The sequence below is a fragment of the Rhopalosiphum padi genome, chromosome 2, assembly GCF_020882245.1.
Source record: "Rhopalosiphum padi isolate XX-2018 chromosome 2, ASM2088224v1, whole genome shotgun sequence".
Classification (NCBI taxonomy): domain Eukaryota; kingdom Metazoa; phylum Arthropoda; class Insecta; order Hemiptera; family Aphididae; genus Rhopalosiphum; species Rhopalosiphum padi.
Genome location: NC_083598.1, coordinates 18600628 through 18621443, shown reverse-complemented (window position 1 = coordinate 18621443; position 20816 = coordinate 18600628). Strand labels below are relative to the sequence as shown.

At 32.9% G+C, this 20816-nt stretch overlaps 2 protein-coding genes across 4 annotated transcripts in view; one reads left to right on the top strand and one right to left on the bottom strand.

Moving 5' to 3' along the window:
- Nucleotides 1–20816, bottom strand: part of LOC132923361 (E3 ubiquitin-protein ligase MYCBP2) — a 277986-nt gene that overhangs the window by 246030 nt on the left and 11140 nt on the right. The window contains exons 24-35 of one of the 2 annotated variants that reach the window (XM_060987311.1): nucleotides 18380–18599; nucleotides 18162–18302; nucleotides 15691–15845; nucleotides 15256–15630; nucleotides 14974–15183; nucleotides 14755–14892; nucleotides 14504–14682; nucleotides 14192–14441; nucleotides 13846–14096; nucleotides 13546–13763; nucleotides 13256–13477; nucleotides 13048–13192 (exon numbers count right to left, since the gene is read on the bottom strand). In XM_060987311.1, coding sequence (XP_060843294.1) covers nucleotides 13048–13192; nucleotides 13256–13477; nucleotides 13546–13763; nucleotides 13846–14096; nucleotides 14192–14441; nucleotides 14504–14682; nucleotides 14755–14892; nucleotides 14974–15183; nucleotides 15256–15630; nucleotides 15691–15845; nucleotides 18162–18302; nucleotides 18380–18599 — 2504 coding nt within the window. The remainder of the gene's footprint in view (nucleotides 1–13047; nucleotides 13193–13255; nucleotides 13478–13545; nucleotides 13764–13845; nucleotides 14097–14191; nucleotides 14442–14503; nucleotides 14683–14754; nucleotides 14893–14973; nucleotides 15184–15255; nucleotides 15631–15690; nucleotides 15846–18161; nucleotides 18303–18379; nucleotides 18600–20816) is intronic. The other variant, XM_060987312.1, reaches the window with a different exon arrangement.
- On the top strand, nucleotides 1944–11587 carry LOC132921304 (uncharacterized). 2 transcript variants are annotated; one of them, XM_060984261.1, is made up of 3 exons: nucleotides 1944–2227; nucleotides 7687–7957; nucleotides 9753–11587. In XM_060984261.1, the coding sequence occupies exons 2-3, from the start codon at nucleotides 7796–7798 to the stop codon at nucleotides 11181–11183; spliced, it is 1593 nt and encodes a 530-aa protein (XP_060840244.1). In that variant the 5' UTR covers nucleotides 1944–2227; nucleotides 7687–7795; the 3' UTR covers nucleotides 11184–11587. The 2 variants fall into 2 exon arrangements, with proteins under 2 accessions (XP_060840244.1, XP_060840245.1); XM_060984262.1 differs by lacking the exon at nucleotides 1944–2227 and adding an exon at nucleotides 7561–7620.

The window sequence follows — 20816 nt, the reverse complement described above, 5'->3', positions numbered from 1 at the left end:
CGAATACATAATAATATACTTATATATAATACAATTCCATTTTCGAAAAACTAATAAAAAGCGTACTTTATCAATTTCTACAAAAAAAAAAAAAAAAAATGGTTCCACCGAAAAATCGAAACAGCCGGACAACGTACGCTGATGGGACGATATTTGCAGTTATGTGTCCGTATAAACAATAAACAATAAACATATAAACATATTATATAATATATTATGCTTAACCATTGTCGTCGTAATCAGTTACGGACCAGAGCCATTTCCCCGTCATTATATCCAATAATACTATATAATATAGCCATATAGGTTATACCCCATTATACGTCCCCAAACGTGTGCTTCCCCCTTAGAATACATCCCATTCACGCCACTGCGCGCCAGTGACGTGTGTCGGCAGTGCCCTGAATAAAGTCCCTGTCTTTCTCTCGTTCTCGTTTTTCTCCCTCGTCGTCGTCTGTCTGTCCGTCAGCTTATATTAAATACTATTATTATATAGCACGCGCGCGTGTTTATTTCTCTGCAGCACCAGTCGCGTGATAACAATTTATATTTATCACGTTTCGGTTCTATTCGCGCGACACGATAAAACGACAGATTTTACGAGGGCACCGTGTAAATTCTCCACGTCCCACATACCCCTTGCACCCCAACAACGCTGGCGAATTTGGCAGAATCCAAATTGACTGCCGAACCGTAAAATAAATACACGACTATACTGCATTGCTCTCCGAAAACCAAATCCGCCGTGCACAGTCATCTGCTCTGTTCGCACAACGATTGTTGCACGAAATCACAATATATATAATAATTTACATTATACTGCAGTTTGCAAGCGCACATACTATAATATACAATTGCCGATATATATATAATATAATATCATACCATACGGATGTACATAATCATTATCATATTAAATAAATAAAACGAAAAACGAAAAACGAAATACCAAAATAATTTATATTATGAATTTAAATATTAAACTTACGACAAATTCAAAAGATATAGTCAAGAAATAATATAACATTTATTATATAAATAAATATTTTATAACAATAAAGCCCCAAAACTATACTGCATATGCAGATTTACATATATAGGTGTATATAAATATATATATATATATATATTTATATTGGATAGTATATAATAATAATTCCGTATTTTATGTCGGATTTCCGAATCGTCCAGCTCGCACAACTTTATTATACTGTCAAAAAAATAGTAATACGAAAAAAAACATTCATAGCCGGAAGAGGAAAGCAGTAAACGCAAATGTTTACGAGACCAAAGACTATACAGTCGTAGTACTATATTAGTTCGTATATAATAATATATTATAAATACATATTATACATAGAAGTATATATCATACAGCATTTTATTATGTATCGTCCCCGCATTCCTTTTGAATGTTATACATATAATATTGCGATATCGATGACACTCGATGATAAAGTGCGACGCGTCTTTCGCAAATACATGTTTTTATATTGTATATTTGTATGTACCACTAATATTATATACCAATGTACCAATCATTATATCATAATACACTGTGCAGAGAAAAAGGAAGACAATTAAAATAACAGACTAAGAAAAATATGATGGAAATATCGGACAACAATAAACATATACGTAGGTACTTTTTATATATACGTTTATACTAAAATATAATACTAGAAAAAAAATATCGGGGAAAACATGATTAAAAAAATAACATCGGAATGTTTCGAATTTAATAATAATGAATGTTGTTGTTTTTGTGCGATAAAGGCCAGAAAAATTGAAGAGGGTAAAAATTCGTAGAAAACAATAAGTGCGCGCCGTGCCGATCGAGAAAAAAATTCGACCGCGTACGAGTCGGAGAAACCACCGCGCAAAGTGCGGCGGCCGATGCGCTCTCGGTCCGCCAGCCGCCGCCGCCGCCGCTGTTTCGCTCGACGGTATCAGTGTCCACGACGGTGTTCCGACTGTACGGTCGTCGGTTGCAGTCAGTAAAAGTGCGCGAAAAACAGTATAATAAACACAGTGCACGCGAGTTAAGTTCGTCGCGTTCGTAATCATTAATTTTTTTATCGACAAGTTTTTTTTTTTCGTAAAATAATTTCAATTATTATATAAACATAATATGTGTACATATTAATTCATCGTTTTAACGTTTTTTTTTCCGAAGATCTTTCACACGACTGAAATTTTTAGAATACGATAAATCTTATTGACATAGGTATTACACACTTATATTTTTAACCGTCCTTTTATAAGTATATACGTTTATCATACCTATTAATGGGGTCGATATTTTAGATTTCTATTATAATATATTGTAAATTGTAATAACTTAACGATAAGACAATAACACACAATATGTTATATAGATAGGTTCAGGTAGTGCATATAGATAATATATTATGCATAATAATATGTTTAGAGCGTAATGCCGACGGCCGATTGCATACTTCAGCCTGCGGGGACGATTAAAAATAAAAATACGACTTTATTGCTGTGTGAACTTTTAAGACCTGTATATGAAAAAATATTCGCGTGACTCGTTCGTGGAATTAACTACAAATAATGTTAATTAATTCATCAATAATTATTGAAATACCGACCTATTAAATGTATTAATTAGATATTTAGCGATATTTTGTCGATAACCTACAATAACCTGTACTTACATGTATTACAATATTACGCGATCTATAGCATAACAATACACGCCTAATTAAAAAAAAAATCGATAAACGCGGTTATACGACGTACAATGATGTGAATAAACAAAAAAGCAAATTCGCGACACGCGAGTAAAAACAAAACCGGGAAACGGATAAAGCACATAATATATTCGTGCTGCACTTAGAAAAATACATTTTTACCCTCATCCTCTCACGTGTAAACGCTTTTTCCTCGAGAAAATACAATAGCGTATAAATGTTAACGTTTATATACACTAAATACACACACACATACTTGTTTAAACGATACGATATCATATTTAAGTACTACGCGACGTTTTTTCATTAATCATTCGTGCGGGCGCATTGTGTGGGGTAAAAATTAATGGAGCTTCACCGACATCTCCACGGTGTTCGGACAAATATATATATATTATATTGGATTTTGTAGAAATCAATTTCGTTCGGTGAAAAGGCAGCCACCGTTACCATCGCCGCCGATGGGGCAAAATCGAAAAACTTTCGGTGTACATATTATAGAAGTTTTGCTCTCCTTGTAATAATATTTCCATTCATTGCCCACCGCTAATTATAACAGTCAAACAGTTCACCAAACACATCACACTCACAGATTATATAGTATCATTATTATTGTTGTTGTTGTTGTTGTCGTCGTTATAGTTATATTTGAGGGGGGGGAGAAAGGAAACTTGGTGTTCGAGTTAAAAGTGATTAATCATAAAAAAAATAAAACTTTTTCCGACAAAGTCGTCGCTTATTCCAAACTAATTTCTCTGAATTAATTTAATAATTTTTTTCTTTCTTTTATAAATAAAATTAAACGAGTAATAAAAAAAAGTAATTAAAACAGATAGTCCAATCAAAGATGATAATAACGCACAAAAGTTGAATTTAAAACACTGATTTTTTTCCTAATTTACAGAAATAAAATATGATAAACTCGTGAAAAGTTTCCGACACGCTTAAGTTAAAGCTGACAAAAGTATTATAGTAATAGGTAAGAGGTACGGACTTGTTCGGTATAAACATTATAATATTTAACAGCTGTTGAATCATTCATATTTTATCGGATAAGGTTTAATTCCACTGAAAATCGTATAAATAAATTTAAATGTTTCAAAATATATCTAACGACTTGGTAACAATACCGAAAAATAATATATAATCCTTGTTTCAAAATAATAAATTGCGTTCATAAATCGAATTTACATTAAAATATATATATATATATATATATATTATTATTTACTTCAATAAACCAATGTATTGCGTGGTGGATAGTAAAAAACGCGTTTCACTTTTTTACATAACCGTTATTATAGACGTGGTAGTTTTGCAAACTTGGAAAGATGCAGGCGACAAAGTGATTAATTATCCTTTTGGGTGGATATATACATAAAACATTAACCCGGCGAAGGGGTGGTAGTAATAAGTTAATAATTTCGGTTTAAACTCGGGGTTCTAAGAAAGTTACACTATACATATCCACGCTACCGCGACTACTGTACTAATAGTACATATCATATGTATAAATAGAAACAGAAAAAACATCCCAACATTTTGTCTTTTATAGAGGAGTTTATGCGTTTAAGCGAGATTTGCCTAGGCGGAAGTTATTTGAAAATCCACGACTATGGAGTTTACAGTTTTCCACACTTTGTTTGAATTAATGCGCATTTATGGTTTTCTTTTACCTCCTGGTTGCAAAAAAAAATAAAACACATTTCAAAGAAATAATCGGTTAAAAAATTAAAAACAAGCTTACGCACAGTGGCTTTTTGAGAAATTTTCCACTTACTTGCACCTCGCAATTATAATATTTTTAAACAAACATCAAAATACGGACGGATGAACACGTGTTTGCGAAAATAGAAGTACCCAAAATATAGGTCAGTGCGTACGTTCTATCCGTGTAGTGATGTTTGTTTTTCGATAAGATTTATTATAAATTCATAAAACCTATTAGTTAAATATTGTAGCGTAATTCTCTACGCATATGTACAAAATAACAATTCGGCCCAATTTATGATACAAAAATTAATAATAATTAAACAGTATCGAACAAAATTAACAGTTGAAATAAAGGTGTATATTATGAACATACGATTGGGGTTTCGATTTGTTTCTATAATATTATCATATAGAAAACGCGAGTAGTTTTTGTCAAAGGTCTGAAAAATATTTTATTCCATCGTTCTAATTTCTAAACACGCACGCGATTACACAAACATTCAATTGTGTGTGAACTGTCAACACGATTATCGGACATATAATATGATGATTTATTAATTACTGCAATAACCAAATCCGTTAGTCGAGTCAACGCAGCATGTATATTTATTGATTCGATAATTAACCGAAAATATTACTATTTTATGATAATATAAAATCTATAAATGTTTTAAAATGAAAAACCAAATGAAAATAAAACAAAAAATGTTGAATGTATAATAAACTAAAAAAAATCTTAACGAAGAAGGAAAGAAAATCCACTCGATATCTCTCTCTCTCTCGTCCTCTCTCGTTTCCTGCAACGAACGACGGTAAACATTTCATGATTTTTAAGCAAATAGAAAATTATTGTTTTTCCATATTTTAAGCAAATACCTTACGACACCTACATACTCCCCCCACTATTCCTTGATAATCACGTTGAATGATTCGATAATATACGCATTACGCCACTGACATCGTTGGGTTGTAGCTAAACTGCATAAGCAATAAACAGAAGACAGAAGACAGAAGACACATTTACAATCACAAATTTCATGGCCCCTAAACCTTAACGAATACCTGTTATTTACAATGATATATAATATTATCGCATTATGTAAACGCATATTTTTGCAAGACAGCGCATGTAGCTGAGTTCTTTACTTATATCGTCAAGGTTTATATTTACAACAAAAAATTCGATACGCATCTATAATCTCCTTCTGATTCTTTATTATTATCATGTATATAGTATTTAACAACGAAAAAGGATAAAACAAAAGTACACTCGACAAGACTATCACACGTAGTGGGCGTTTACAATAAATAAAAATATTATTATAACCGAAAATTAAAATCTGAAGTACTTACCTATATTATATTCTAATATATTTACACCTCCTAACACGTGTTTGCAAGCATTATAAATTATTCGTTATATTACGCACTGTCGCGTTGTGTTTGGATAGTGCGGTTGATTATACGGGCGTACGTCTAAAAAAACTTATCTGGGGGTAGGTAGTTAATAATAATGTATTCCCGTCTACGGCGTGTCCGGGGATAGACAAATTGCTAATTATAAGTTATAATAAATGTGCTTCGTTCTAAATATTTTCCGCCGAGAAGGTAAAAAGAACTTTCTGCAGCGTCTCAGAAATTATTAATGTATGGTTAACGTTACACGGGGTTGTTTACGGATATTCAGGTTGTGTATATAACCTTTACTAGCGTTTTAATAAGCACATAATAATATTATGGTACTATATAGACATATTTTTCGATAAAAAAAAAATCACGCACACACAAAACATAGTAATACGCAAGACCCAGACAAATTCGATAAATAAATCTCGGTGTACGAATGTTTTATTTATATTTGATATGGTTAATACCGCAATTATTCAGAGGGGTTTTTATTAGGGGTAGGCAGAAAACGTGACTTAATCCATTTTTTTTATTACGGTTTTTTTACGACTTAAACCCTAGGAGCGTTTAATCGTCCAGGAATCGCCACGGAAAACCGCCTCCTGTGGCCCATAAAGTGTCGAAGAATGTTTTAACGATCACTTCTAACCCTCGTCACCGTCGTATTGTATTAGAAATCGGCACGTTTATTGTGGGAGTTTGGGTAAACGTTGCAAACCAAAATTATTATTTTTTTGTTACCCTCATTGTACGGAAATACAATTTATTTGGGTCAATGGTTTGTTGTCAAAGGACGTTCAAGTATGTTTGCTCCGCCGGAAAGATGCTCATGGGAACACATGACTACAACAGTGCAAAAGAGAATTGTTAATTAGAAGCATTATGTATTTTTTCGCGTTTACTTGAATGTATATTTTATTTTATTCCGTTCTAAAATGCTCAATAACAGAGTCAATAAGTTATTCAAGAATATTTGTTTGATATCTAAGTGTTTATTTAGAATAATCGATTCTGAGGGGGATAACAGTCTATTTAAGAACTAGTGTATACATTATAATAATATATATATATATACAGAAAATAATAAATATACACAAGAAACCAGTGACTTGTATGACTAATATTCACGTAAATGCTGCCGCAAACGCCGTGACAAAGTGGGAAATAAGTGACTATCTATATATAGCACAAAACCTATGTACCAAAGTGGTACTCAAAAGTTCATATGCGTATAATATTTTACGAGACTATTTTGACGCATCTACAGCACTTTTAAGGGAGAGAACGTCCATCACTGGCTAGGGAGCTCGTTTTTCAAACGTGCAAACACTTTGTCATTACGACTAAGATGTAATTCAGCTACCTCCGTAATTCTAAGGGCGTATTTATTCCCTGTCTTGGTAATGTTTAATTCTTATTATTACACCCGAATTCCCTCCATCTGCACTATTAACTCTCTAAGAAAAATATACTCGAATTTCGTGTTTTATTATTTTTCTCCCCAGTCTTATAATCGAAATATAACTAAGATAATATTATTATTTCCTCCAAATACAACTGTAAGAAAAAAATTGAACTATAAAGATTAATTTAAATTTTATTCATAGTACTATTTATCGACTAATGACACATCGTAATAATAGTTATAAAATAATACGTGTTTGCGCGATTGGGTTCAAGTGAATGTTTTCTTTCGTTATCTTTAACTATACTCATCGACAGTATTTATACATACGTGACACCTCTATGTACACGTACTACGTAGGAATTCAAATACAATAAATAAGTGGGAAAAAATCAAATAATAACTTTCGTATATATAATTAACGTGTTGGTTGTATATTGTTTTCAGTACAGTGAATGGTCTACGACGGACGCGTTTACGACGGCGGCGCGGTGGGCCTAAAATGGACAAGTGGCGATGACCAGCGGGGACGATCGGACGACGACGACCGCGGACGATGACAATGATGCATCAGTGGATTGCACTGGTCGCGGCCGTGCTGATAATCAGTGGCCACGTGGCCAGTGCTCAAAGTCTGTGCGACACACCACAGTGCGAATGCGATGACACTCTGTCACAAGTCCGGTGCTCGTGCCGCAAAGTGCCTCACGAATCGCAGGTAAATCCGAATGTCAATTCGTAGACAAAAAAATAAATACACTTATACGAAGGAAAATAATGTAAATGAGTACTGTATACGAGTATATACGACCGCGTGGCGTAAACAATATGACAGAAAACTTGGCCAAAAAAAACTTTTAGACCCCCTTGGAACAGGTGTGGTTTTTTATACGGTGTGTTTTTCCTCTTCGTATGATATATTTTCGAAATTTCCATTTAAATATATTTAACTTGGACCCTCCCATACATCGTAGTACCGTTCTTTTAGAGTTGGGCGTGTCGTAACGCATAGTTGATGATAATTTCAACGTAACGCTACACAAATTACTTTTTCGCGTGTTTTGTAAGCCGGTAACCTTTTATATAAATAAAAAAAAGTGTCACCTCACAATTTTTTTACCCTCGACCGGCTGTTTTTAAAAAAGATTTCTTTTACCTAGATTTTGTTACATTAATAATAACATTATGAATGAGGGGGGAGAAATGTTATTTATATAAAAATGAAAAAAACACGCGGTGGTGCTTCTCATTGCTTCTTTTAATGACAGGTTTTTGGTTCAACAATTTATTTTTTTTTTTTTGTAAAGAAATGAGTTGAGACACGATTATCCGATAGCGATTAATTAATGAGAAGACCCAAAGAAAAAACCAAGTATACAAAGAGGGGAACGGAGTCCCGGTGTAGGGGAAGATCGATCGGGACAAAAGCTCGGGACGTGAACAAAATAAGAGCGCATTCGGGTCACTTTTAAAATCCTCAATGATGTAAAGCCCGACATCTATTTTCAGCCGGGTACACATATGTCATCGTTAGCGAACGCTGTCGAAGTATTTTCCGGACCGGGAGGAAAAAAAATAAAATATACCAACGCTCGCGAAATAACGTTGTGACAACAGTGGCGGTGTGGAGGTGCGCCCGCACCACTAAATAAACCGACATTAATTATTGGTTGTGGGGTGCGAGTGACGGTGGTGGCTGTTGATGACAAGTGTAGAGAGGAATCCACTATTCCCGAGGTGAGAAAACTGCAACTACGTGTTCGTTTTAATGCGTGTATATACAACCACGTTTGTAGTATACATGAAAAAAGTATGAGTATACATATCCGATCGGGACACCGCAAACTGGGAACTCCGACTCTACAGAGACGACAGTGTTTCGCGAATACATGCATCATGCACCCACACCGACCCTTTGAAATAAAACTCGAGGAATTATCCTGTGGCCATACCCTTCGCCCCGCAGCGGTCAAGGCGAGCGCTGCGGCGACCGAGAAGGCACTTAGCCGACGTGTTTTCGTTACACGAAAGTTTTGCAGCAAATACCTCCTTCCACAAAAGCCACCGCCTAATCCAAAACATCAAACTCTACACACACACAAACACACATTTAGTACGCGAAACGCAAACCTCCGAAATCGACAAAGGGGTCGTTTGGGGTCCGGGACGGCCATTTAATCCTTTCAGTTACGCGCGTGTACCATTGTTTTTCTTGACCGCCGTCGTCGTACAAGCCGCACCCACCACTATACGGGACCGGATAAACTACAATTTATTATCGATTCTCGTGTAGAACCCAATAATAACAGCTCCGGGTCCCATGCAAACTCGTACCAACACGTTATTACACACACGGGGTATGACGGATGCACATTCCTCATTAAATCGTACAGGGTAAATAAAAAAAAGCAAACACACTTTAAACGCGTCTGGTTATAATACTGTTATCGACGACGGTAAATGTATATTGAGTGCGCCCGATATTATTTATTATTTTCGATTTGATGTTTCAGGATATCGTGTTAAAAGCTCAAGGACCGGGACACGTGCCTCGGGTGGCCGCGAACGTGATCGTCACGCAATGCGATCGGGTCAAAGTGATGGCCATGGCGTTCGACGGGGCTAGGTCACTGTGGACAGTGGATATCGAATCGGTGCGCCGGCTGGAATTGGCGGACGAGGCGTTCGGCTGGTCGGAAAACGGTAGCGGCGGCCCGGGACAGCCGCCACAGGCGCAGCATCATCATCACCAGGGCCTCGCGGTGACCATAACCAACGTAACATCGGTACCGGAACTGCCCAGCTACACGTTCCGCGGCCGGCTGCGGTCGGCAACGTTCAACCGGGTGCGTATCGACGTGATCCGGCCATTCGCGTTCAGCAGCCTGACCGGGACAACGGGCCGGATCGAGTTCCGGGACACGGTGTTCGGGCAGGTCGACCAGCAAGCGTTCAAAAAGTTCGCCGTCAACGAGTTCGTGCTGAAGGGGTGCCGGTTCGAGGGCGCGGCGCCCAGCCGCATGCTCACCGAGATCACGGTGCACGACGAGCTCCGGTTGGACGACGTTACGTTGCCGGTGGTCCAGAGTTACGCGTTCCGCGTGCACGGGCCTAAGGTGTTTCGTGTGCAGAATAGCCGGGCGGGGTGCGTGCAGAGCGGCGCGTTCGAGGTCAAGTGCCGCGGACCCGCGTTCGTCGAGGACAACGCGTTCGGCCGGCTGGAGCGCGGCGCGTTCGCCGGCGTCACGGTGGACGCGCACAAGGTGGCCGAGGCCGATTACCAGGAGTTCGTGTTCGAGAACAATACGGTGGCCGAGTTCGAGGACGACGCGCTCGTGTTCGACACCAACGGGTTCCGGCCGCGCATGGACTGGCTGATCGTGGGACGGGCGTGCGGGTGCCCGGCCCGGTGGCGTACCGACCTAGTGGCCTTCTCCACGGACTATCCGCGGCACACCGACCGTCCCAGTTGGGTGGTCGAGCAGACGGCGTGGTGCGCGACGCCCGACGACGACGGCGTCGGCAACTTTGGTCAGTTGGTCAAAGCGCAACAGTACGACGAGACGCATTGCTCGGCGGGCGGCGGACGCGGCGCAGGCGGTCTGATGAGCCGTTATCACCTAACATTCGTGGCCGTGGTGGCCGTGGCTGCGCTCACGGCCGCGCTCGTCGGTTGGGCGTGGTACAAGAAACGCAAGCGGGGCCAGTGGACCAACGTGCCGGCGTCGTCGCCGCTCAAGAACCGTTCAATACTGAAGAACGGTGGCGGGGGTGACGGAAGCGACAAGCGCAGACACGTGATGGTCATGCCCGAGGGAAAGACTTACAGAGAAACGGAGTTGCATGTGATCGTGGAGCGGACGGGTTCGACGGACAGCCAATACAGGTCTACGACTAATTACCAACATCGGAGAGCAACACAACCGTTGACCAGTGATTTGTAACGGGTTATTTTTTATTCCCGATTCCTATTAATTATGGTTTTATTTATTATTTTTTTTTATTTTTTTTTTCGTTTTGATTTTTATAAACCTATTCCGATTTTTCTGTATTATATTATAATAATATATTATTATGTACAAATTAACAAATTCATCCTAAGACGTCAGTTTCTATATGATCGGTATTTTGTATTTATAATTTGTGATCATATATTTTGTAGACAAACGACTGACTGCAATAATGTTACATATAATATTATACTATAACTATATTATTATCGCCACCAGTCGCCAGTAAACAAATAAACCAATTGTATTTTATTGAGTTAAAAAAATTGCTTCTGAACAATAAATATCTAATGTTTTCCTTTTATAACAATATTAAATGAACATACGTATACAGATTTTATTTTAGTAAATAATTTAACCCATTGTGCCCTGTCAGGATTTTAATTTAGCATGTGAAAAAAAGTATAAACACATTTTTTGCATTAATAAATTAATTTTATACATCAGATAACTATCAAATAAACGAATATGCTATATATATTATCCTAAAATATCAAAGATCTACAAATATCCTTTTTTAGGTAATATTATTTTTTTAATCTATAATATGTCTTTAAAATACTGAGAAACCAACTTTCCATGATGGCATAATAAAAATTAATGAATGATATTAAACAAGACAAAAATATTTGAGTATATTTCGTCTAAATAATTTAAAATGTACATTTGTAGCAAAGTAGTAGAAAATATCGAATAGGTACTATTATATTTTTTAAATGTATGATAATAATCATTTTTAAATAAAAATAGCAATCCCAAAAATACTATCGCCAAAAACAGTATGAAAATATATTATTTATCTAAACTTAAAAATTCCTTCGGTCAATGGTCATATAGATTAAATATATTCAGTATATTTAATAAATATACTAAAATGAAAATAATTAACATTTCTCATATAATTATTAAAAGACTATAAAAATATCTAAAAAGGTATACTGCTTAGTTATATTATTGATATAATATATCAAAACTATATACAAAAAATCAAAATTCAGAATATTTTTTTTGTCTTGAAAACAAAATATGAATATTCATAAATCTTTTGTATTAAAATAGTTTGGAAATTATGAAAATACAAATAAAAAGAGAATAAATTAAAAAATTGAATAAAATTATAATATATATTTTTAATCCGATTTGATCGTATACCAGTAGGAAATGTAGAATTATGTTTTGAAGGATTTTCTGCAGTCACAGAACAGATAAATGTTAATTATAATCGAAAAAATAATGGAATTAATTATAGATAAAATAATTTTATTAAGTTTATTTAATATTATTTCTATATATGATTTAATTACCAATCATTCACGCTTTACTTTTATATATTTTACTTAAGCTATATTGGATTTTAAAAAGAATACCTCTGAATAGTAATGCATACTTTATTAAATTTAAGTACTGCAAAGCACGATTTATTGTAGTGCTTTTAACACTATCCAGTCGAATAATCGTCTTAAAAAAAAGTTAATGAAAATACTCTAAATAATTTTGTTTTAGTTAATTACACGTCCAAATATTATTCGAATTCGTAGTAAATCAATTTTATTTAAATTTTTAAGTACCTAGTACTTCAAAGTTACTTTAGTTTCCATTCCAACATTCTAAGTTTTAACAAAACGCTGTGCTAACAACAAAAACACTGGTCTCCACGTTACCTTATTCTCTATTCAATTCTCTCCATCAAGTATTTATAATGATAAATTACATTTCATTCGCTAGTGAAATAACGCATTATAGACATTATAGTCCACGCTCATGCAATAAGTACTAATGTAATATTCTTATCACTTACCTCAATGGCAAAACACCGTCCATGACCTGCTGAATATTAAGAAATGGCTCCAACGCAAATCCTTTTTTCAATAACCCGGAATGTTTAGCATACATCTCATCAGCAGCTGCTACTGAACCTAGTTCTAAGCTATGCGTAGAATCGTCTACGAATCATACAATTCGATTAATATTGTTATAAGCTTGAATTTTCAAGATTAAATAATTACCGTTGGGTAAGATTATATCACATTTTAAGAGTGTTGAGACACACATCCCTCCGAGAAATGAAAGTTCGGTTTCCAGATGAACAAGACCATAGCCAAGAGCTTGATATTTACTTAGCTCTTCTACTTCGTACCCAATTACTAGACAGCGAAAGCCATACCGAGAAATCCTATCGTTCTTAAGATAATCTGACGCAGTTTCCAGTGAAAACATGACTTCATTACCTATATATTAATATATGTTAAAACAAAATGTCTTCATGACAAATTTTAAATTTAAATATAATATATACCGGGCAACATAACAGCAGCAAACGGCCACTCCATTGGGTCATTGCTAAATTTTTTCAAAACCGGTATGTAAGGAGTAGTAACTACGTGTTTGTTATCATCATTACTATGATCTCGATAATTCGGTATATAAAGTTGCAATGAATCTTCAGTCTGAGCAGTACAACTTCGAGGGTCAAACTCAAGACACAACCATTTGACTTCTTTTGGGAATTTAACTCTAATACAATAAAAAACACACCAAAATCATTTAAGATGAACTTAACAATAAATAATAACAACAATGATAATAAATAAATTACTTGTAATTTGACACGGTCGCAGCTGTATATGGATGATCGCTTTCAACCCACGCATAATGATGGGACGTCGTTGTGCATTTGAAATCTCTAATTTCAGTTTTGGAGGATTTGAACTTTCCCAACTGTTTTGACCCATCCAATTTATCACTTAGGTCTTTATGCGTTACGTCTAACTTGTTAGCGGAGTACAAATTAATGGACGTCACTGCTGGTAGCAACTTGTTTATGAGCTCCAACACATGAATAGCACTCTGAAAATAGATAATGCATACAAATAACGTTGAATAATATAATTCTAAAGATATTAATATCATACAATATAAATAATTATTATAAGTTATTATACCTTCGCATCTTTGGAAAAAGATGTCAACGGGCCAATATGCGCCAATACTAATGGAAGCAATACATTCACAATAGCCGATTCTCCTAAATATTTATACACAAGTGGATCTTTTCTTAATTTTTCAACACTCATATTTATTAACTCCAATGACTTTTCCACAACTGTTTTCAACAATGATAATGTACTCTCCCGAGCTTTGATTTTATTACATACTTTACGTTCAAAATCGCAATTCTTATCATGACTGTTACTAGCAAAAAGTAATTTAAAATTAGAAAGCACTTTAAAATTGTTGACTCATATTCGTATTACCTATAATATAGAATATAAGGTATTTGACCGCGAGATTGAGTGGTTCCATTCAAGCTTAATGAGCATGTATTAAATGAAAAAAGTGTATTGTCGTGTCCTTTAACACAACTTAACCCCATGTCACCGTTATTAGTTCGGCCACCATAGTTTCTTAGGCGGATTGCATACTTAACTCTTTCCTATTAATTGTAAATAAATCAATATGTGAATTGGTATATTTTATCATTACAAAAATTAGCTTTCCTTTTTACCTTAATTCGTATCGGGTGATCAAACTTTAGATCCGCAACGTAATTCATAGCACTATCATCAGGTCCAAAAGACCCTCTAGTCACTAATAAACTTTTCCAACGATTACCATGAGGTTCATCAAATTCCAACTGTTTTTTCTATAAACAATTATAGTATTTAAGTACATATTTTTCTGATTGTTAAACAAACAAATAGTTTTTAAATAAATTATTAATAACCTCTGCCAACAGTTCAAGTTCATATTCGTAATTTCCAACCCCAGCAAACACACCACAGCCGGCAATAGTAATACCAGCACGATCTACCCAGAAACAAATTGCATCAGGAGAACCATTACCAGCATTCCATGTTTTGGTTTGGTTGATTTTAGCAAATCTAGAAGGAGTAGTTAGCAAAATTTCTCTTTCATTAACTATTTCTGTGCCATCCTAAGAAAAAATAAGAATGTAATATTTATAATGTATTCAGTATTTAATAATTAGGTAACTCTTATTTATTACTTCAGATAAAATAGCTTGTGATGATAGTTCAGCAACAACTCTCGCGACAAGATGTGAGCAATTAGTAGAAAGTGATTTCAAATCATTGTCGGGTTTTTTGTTATTCAATATTGCATTTCGCACTGGTAACGATATTATGTCTAAAAGATGTGTAAGTAGTATTTCCCAATTTGGTTCACTTTTTAAATTATTATGAGCCGCTGATGTTGTAGCATTGACCAATAATGGATAATAATACTGGTGATCTTGATCCAATGATCCAGATTTTTCATTATGCTTTGTTGATTTCAATATTGGCATAAGTTCACGAAGTCTATATGTAGTGTTACACAAAGCAGCTACAACCGCAGTAAGTAGCTTATTTTTATGATCAGTCTAACAAAGATAACAAAATAAATACAATTGTATATTGTGGTTCCATTAAAAACATCTTACATTTTTTTTGTCCATCAATAGTTCCCATAGAGAATATAGTTTTAAATGAGGTGTAGGATAAAACGCATGGTAACATGACACAAATGTCATATGACATTCATTCAATATTTGATTTAACCATTTAATACACTTCATAATTTTCACTACTTCACTACCTGTAATAATAAATTTTAAAAAATAACTAAGAATTTATAATGTTTTGTACATTTTATTTTTTTAATTCTGAGCTAATTAAGCAATATATAAAAGCTACGAATAGGGATTATTAAATTACAATTATTTGTTTTTCGTTAAATAATTTTTGGAATAAAATTAGTGGTAGGTAGGTTAAAAAGTTTCAAATAACCCTTTTATTGATTGGAAAGTAGACACAGATGGTAGGAATTTTATAAAGGTCATTTTTGTTTGACATTTTAATACAAGATTAATTAAAACAAATTATAACTTAATATAAAAAAATCTTGAAATTCCTTTGTCAGCTACTTTTTTTATGTACAGGTACTTTTATAAATCTTATTTTATCTTTTTAATGTATAAAAAATGTACACAATAAAAATAATAGAATTTCTGTAATATTAGATAATATCATTTAATGAAGTTAAATAAACTATCTACAATAGTACTAAAACACTAAGTTTTTAAATTTTTATTATAATTATTATGGTTTATAATAAACGTGACCTTTATTTACATAAATGCTATAAAAAATATGTTTATATCCAAATAAATAGCAATTCCATAAAATATTTTTATAAATTAAGATTTTAATTATTTGTATGTACAAAACTCAAAAGTTATCATTCATACTTCATAGAGACTTGAAACTTCTGATAACTGCCTATTATTATTTACTATACCTACTCAATTAAATTTTCAAAATGTTTAGATTAATTTTAAACTATTTATATCACAAAACTATTCAAGTCGTTTTATGGTATATCTATATTGATTTTAATAAAAGTAAAATAACAGATTTATGGTTTGCAGATAGTAATTTTATTAGGAAGTCATATTATAATTATAAATTATTATATAACATAAAATTGTTTTTGGAAAAAATTAGTTCAATCTATCGTATCACTAATAGACTAATAGCAATATTAAATAAGTAATAAGTATCCTCAAGCCAGTGTTTCTTAGTGTGTCGCAAAGTGTATAAATGACGCAAAATATACAAACATTTTTAACACGATTTAAACAAATTAATAGGTACCTATTTGATATTATTTCTATGATGATTATATTATATGAAATTAGTTATCTGTTATCAAATGTATCATTATTTTTTATGGAATATTTTTTCTTTATTATTTTTAATTTTATATTATCAACAAAATTAAATACTAAATATTACCCATTATTCTTAAATTTTTATTGAGTCACAAAGTATGAAATATTTCGTGTTTCCCCATAATACAAAGGTTGAGAAATACTGCCGTAAACAGTTAGACTGATGGACTATTCCCACTCAAAATCAGTTTTTATATGCATTTATTTATCATTACAAATTTAGTACTTACCCAATTGTTATAAGTAAATTATTTTTCTTACAAAATTGTTTTTATTACCAATCTGACTTAAAATTCAAAAATAGTAGACTTGTATATTTTTATAATGTATAATATATCAAACTGAATTATATTTCAGACTTTTTATAAACCCTCGAATCCTCCCTAATTACATGATATTATATTTTAACCACTAAATAAATGTCCTACCCAATAAATATCCATGTTTACTTTTTCACATTTTTTATAATATGTATAAACATTAAACAAAGTTACTTTAAAATTTAAATTAACCATAAATTATGTTGAAATTAATTTGAAATTAGTGCTTAATCAATGTATAAAGATAAACATTAAATAAAGTATTACTTATAATCATTTATAACTTTTTTAACATTTATAAATTATAACTTATAAATTAACTACTTTTATATATTTTTAAAAACTAATTCAATCTTTTTTTTTGCATTATAAACAAAATATACAATTTAAACGCTATCATTATTTATAGTTGATTTATGGCAATATTATCTGATTATTAATTATTAATTTGGAAGTTAATTTTTTTTTTATTTTCATCACGTAGGCTACATTGCTATAATATCATTATAATATAATTTCTATTAATTTAATTTTAGTATCTCGTTCTTTACGTTTAATTAACTTTTCCTGTTCACTTATTTTGATAAGGATAAATTACCTACGTCATGTTTTTGAAACAATGTAGAAGTGACATTGAATCTTTTAACTTCCAAATATAATTAACCATACTAAAGAGAAGACCCCAATAAAATGAATTTAAAATATCGTCTTTCTTTTCTTTTACTAGTTAACTTATATTTCATGAGGAATTATTAATATGATATGAATATCAATTGACGTTCTCAAACACTTTTAACAGTTTCAATTGTTTTCTGAAAATAAAAATCTAAATCTAAAACTAGATAGGGCAAATCATATTACCTTTATTGTCAATGAATATCCGATCAACGTTTTTTAAAACTTCATGTGGACGCACATCTGATAATATTTTTTGTAAAAGTTGTCGGACTTCAACAACACAACTAGCCAGAGCTTCAGTTTCATGTAACTTCATTTTGTCAACTGAAATATATTTAAAATAGACTCATTAATTACTTTGTTACACTGTACAATTATTGTTGTAAGTTAATCATCAGCACCTTGGTCTGGATATATCTCGTGAATATAAGAACGAAGTAAATGGAAACATGATTGACTTATAAACATCAGTCGCTTAAGTTCGCAAATTGACGAAGTATCTTTTTTCGATAAATCCATGTAAAAGTTTTTTTGTGAATATGGAAGACACATATCTGAAATATTTTTATTGATTGTTGTCCACGACCATCGAAGTAGTGTTATTAAAGCATTAAAACATTCCTGGGGAACAAAAATTAACAGTAAAGACCAAGACATATTCAGTAGATACGTTTTTCGTAATTTAAACATTTAAAATGTCCAATCTTTATGTTTGATAGTTCACGCTATATATTTTAATAAATCTTTAAAACATATACATAACAAAACTCACCTTAGTAGAATTTAAATTAAAATATTTAAAATAATCGTTAAATTCTGATTCGGACATTTAGACCGGAAATTTACAAATTCAATACAATTTACGCAGCATTCAACACAATTTATTAAACACATCAAAAATAGATTAAGCTACAAGAACACAATATACTAATAAACAATAAAATGTAAAGGTTTTTTTTTTATTTATTTATTTTACATTTTGGTCTAAAACCAACCAAATTGAAAGAAAATATTTTGGAATTACATCCATATTTTTAATATTTAATTTTATATATAATATAAATTATTATACTTATATTATAAATAGCTGACCCGGCAAACGTTGTTTTGCCATATAAATTATTTCTAGGGAATTTGTAGTGTAGAAAAAAATAACCAACTTATTGTAAGTGTATATAGGTAGATCAATTACCCGGCGTTGCCCGGAAACAAATTCGTGACAAATGAAATAAAGCCATGTATTACCATTTACCTTCTTAAATACATAATTATCGATAAGACATAAGGTTAGGATACTAAACTTAAAAAAAACTATTTTATTTTTATTTATTTTTTGTAATTGGATTAACTTGCGAAACATCAATAGAATAACCATTCTGTCCATAACAAAACATTAGAGGATACTCTAACGCATCGTACGAACGATGAATTTCACTTACGCGTATCATCTCGAACTCTTAATACAATATCTCTCTTTGAAAATTCTTGGCCGACAATTAATATGGCTACTTCATCAGTTTGAGGAGTATTATATCGACCACGATGCTCTGCTTGTGGTTTTCTGTCGGTCCAAATAACAATCTTAAATTCAGCTATATTGGACGGCATCAAATCGAATGCACTCTTAAAACTACGAATGTACGAATTATTTCTATGCACCATATATTGCAAATCATATAATATTTGTTTATCTGTATTGGGAGCAATAGACAAACGCCTTTTCACTTCATTATCTGAGTCACCCATAAAATATATCTGTAAAAACTTTGGTTCTTCTGTACCGGTGGGTAATAAAGAACCAGCCAAATGATAGACTTGACCTTGAACTTTAAATGTTGGCATGAAATTTCCATGTCTAATTTCTGTTGCACCAAACGATGTCATTTGGAAAGCCGAATTATAAACACGTATCATGTCAAAAAAATGTTTTGAATTTTCGTGAGAAAAATTTAAGAGACTTTTTAATGGTTCAGGTGGATCAGCAATGTCTTCCAAAACAACTTTTCCTCCTGAACAACAAAAACCTGCAGGCTCTTTGGACCATTTCAATGCACGACAATAATTACATTTTAAATTCATATTTCCAATGATAACGTGAGAATTATTTTTATAATCTATTAATTTATCATAAGTAAATGCCGACATTTCACGGCGACGCCATGGAACTTGTGGTTCATCTAAATTTTCGTTGTTATTAATATTGTTTTCATTAATACTACCAACACTATTTTGACTTAATCTAAGTAAACGTTGACGTTTTATTATATTCGATGAACGACCTAAATTAATTTTCCTTTTCATTGTGATAAATTTTAATAATTAAAAGAAACGAATAAAAATTTAAAAATTATAGAAATTAAATTAAATTAAAAATAAGTTATTATTAGTAATTTACTTATTATTAGTACTGTTTACTATTTAAATGCAGGCATCTTGAATATTCGACAATTCATCGATAGTCGATACATAAACATTAAGCAGCGTTCCGACTTTTACGAAGCTTCTCTTAAAATGTCGGTCGGTCCGTCCTTCGTTCACTATAATGCGGTGAATTTCTATAGAATATGCGAGAAATTGTGTTTTTTTTGTATTAACATAGATTATATTATTTTATATATTTAATCTATGGTATTGATTTAAGTTATAATATAATAATTAAATAATTATAATTATAGTTTTCCATTAGCAACGAATAACGATATGAACTATCACGTCGCGCAACGGTGATATGGAAGGGGAAGTTTGGGCGGCCACGTCTAGCCGCCGTCCGTTGCCGTACCGCGAACCTCACCCACCCAGTCAACGTAACTGGTCATTATTTATGATAATTGATAACTC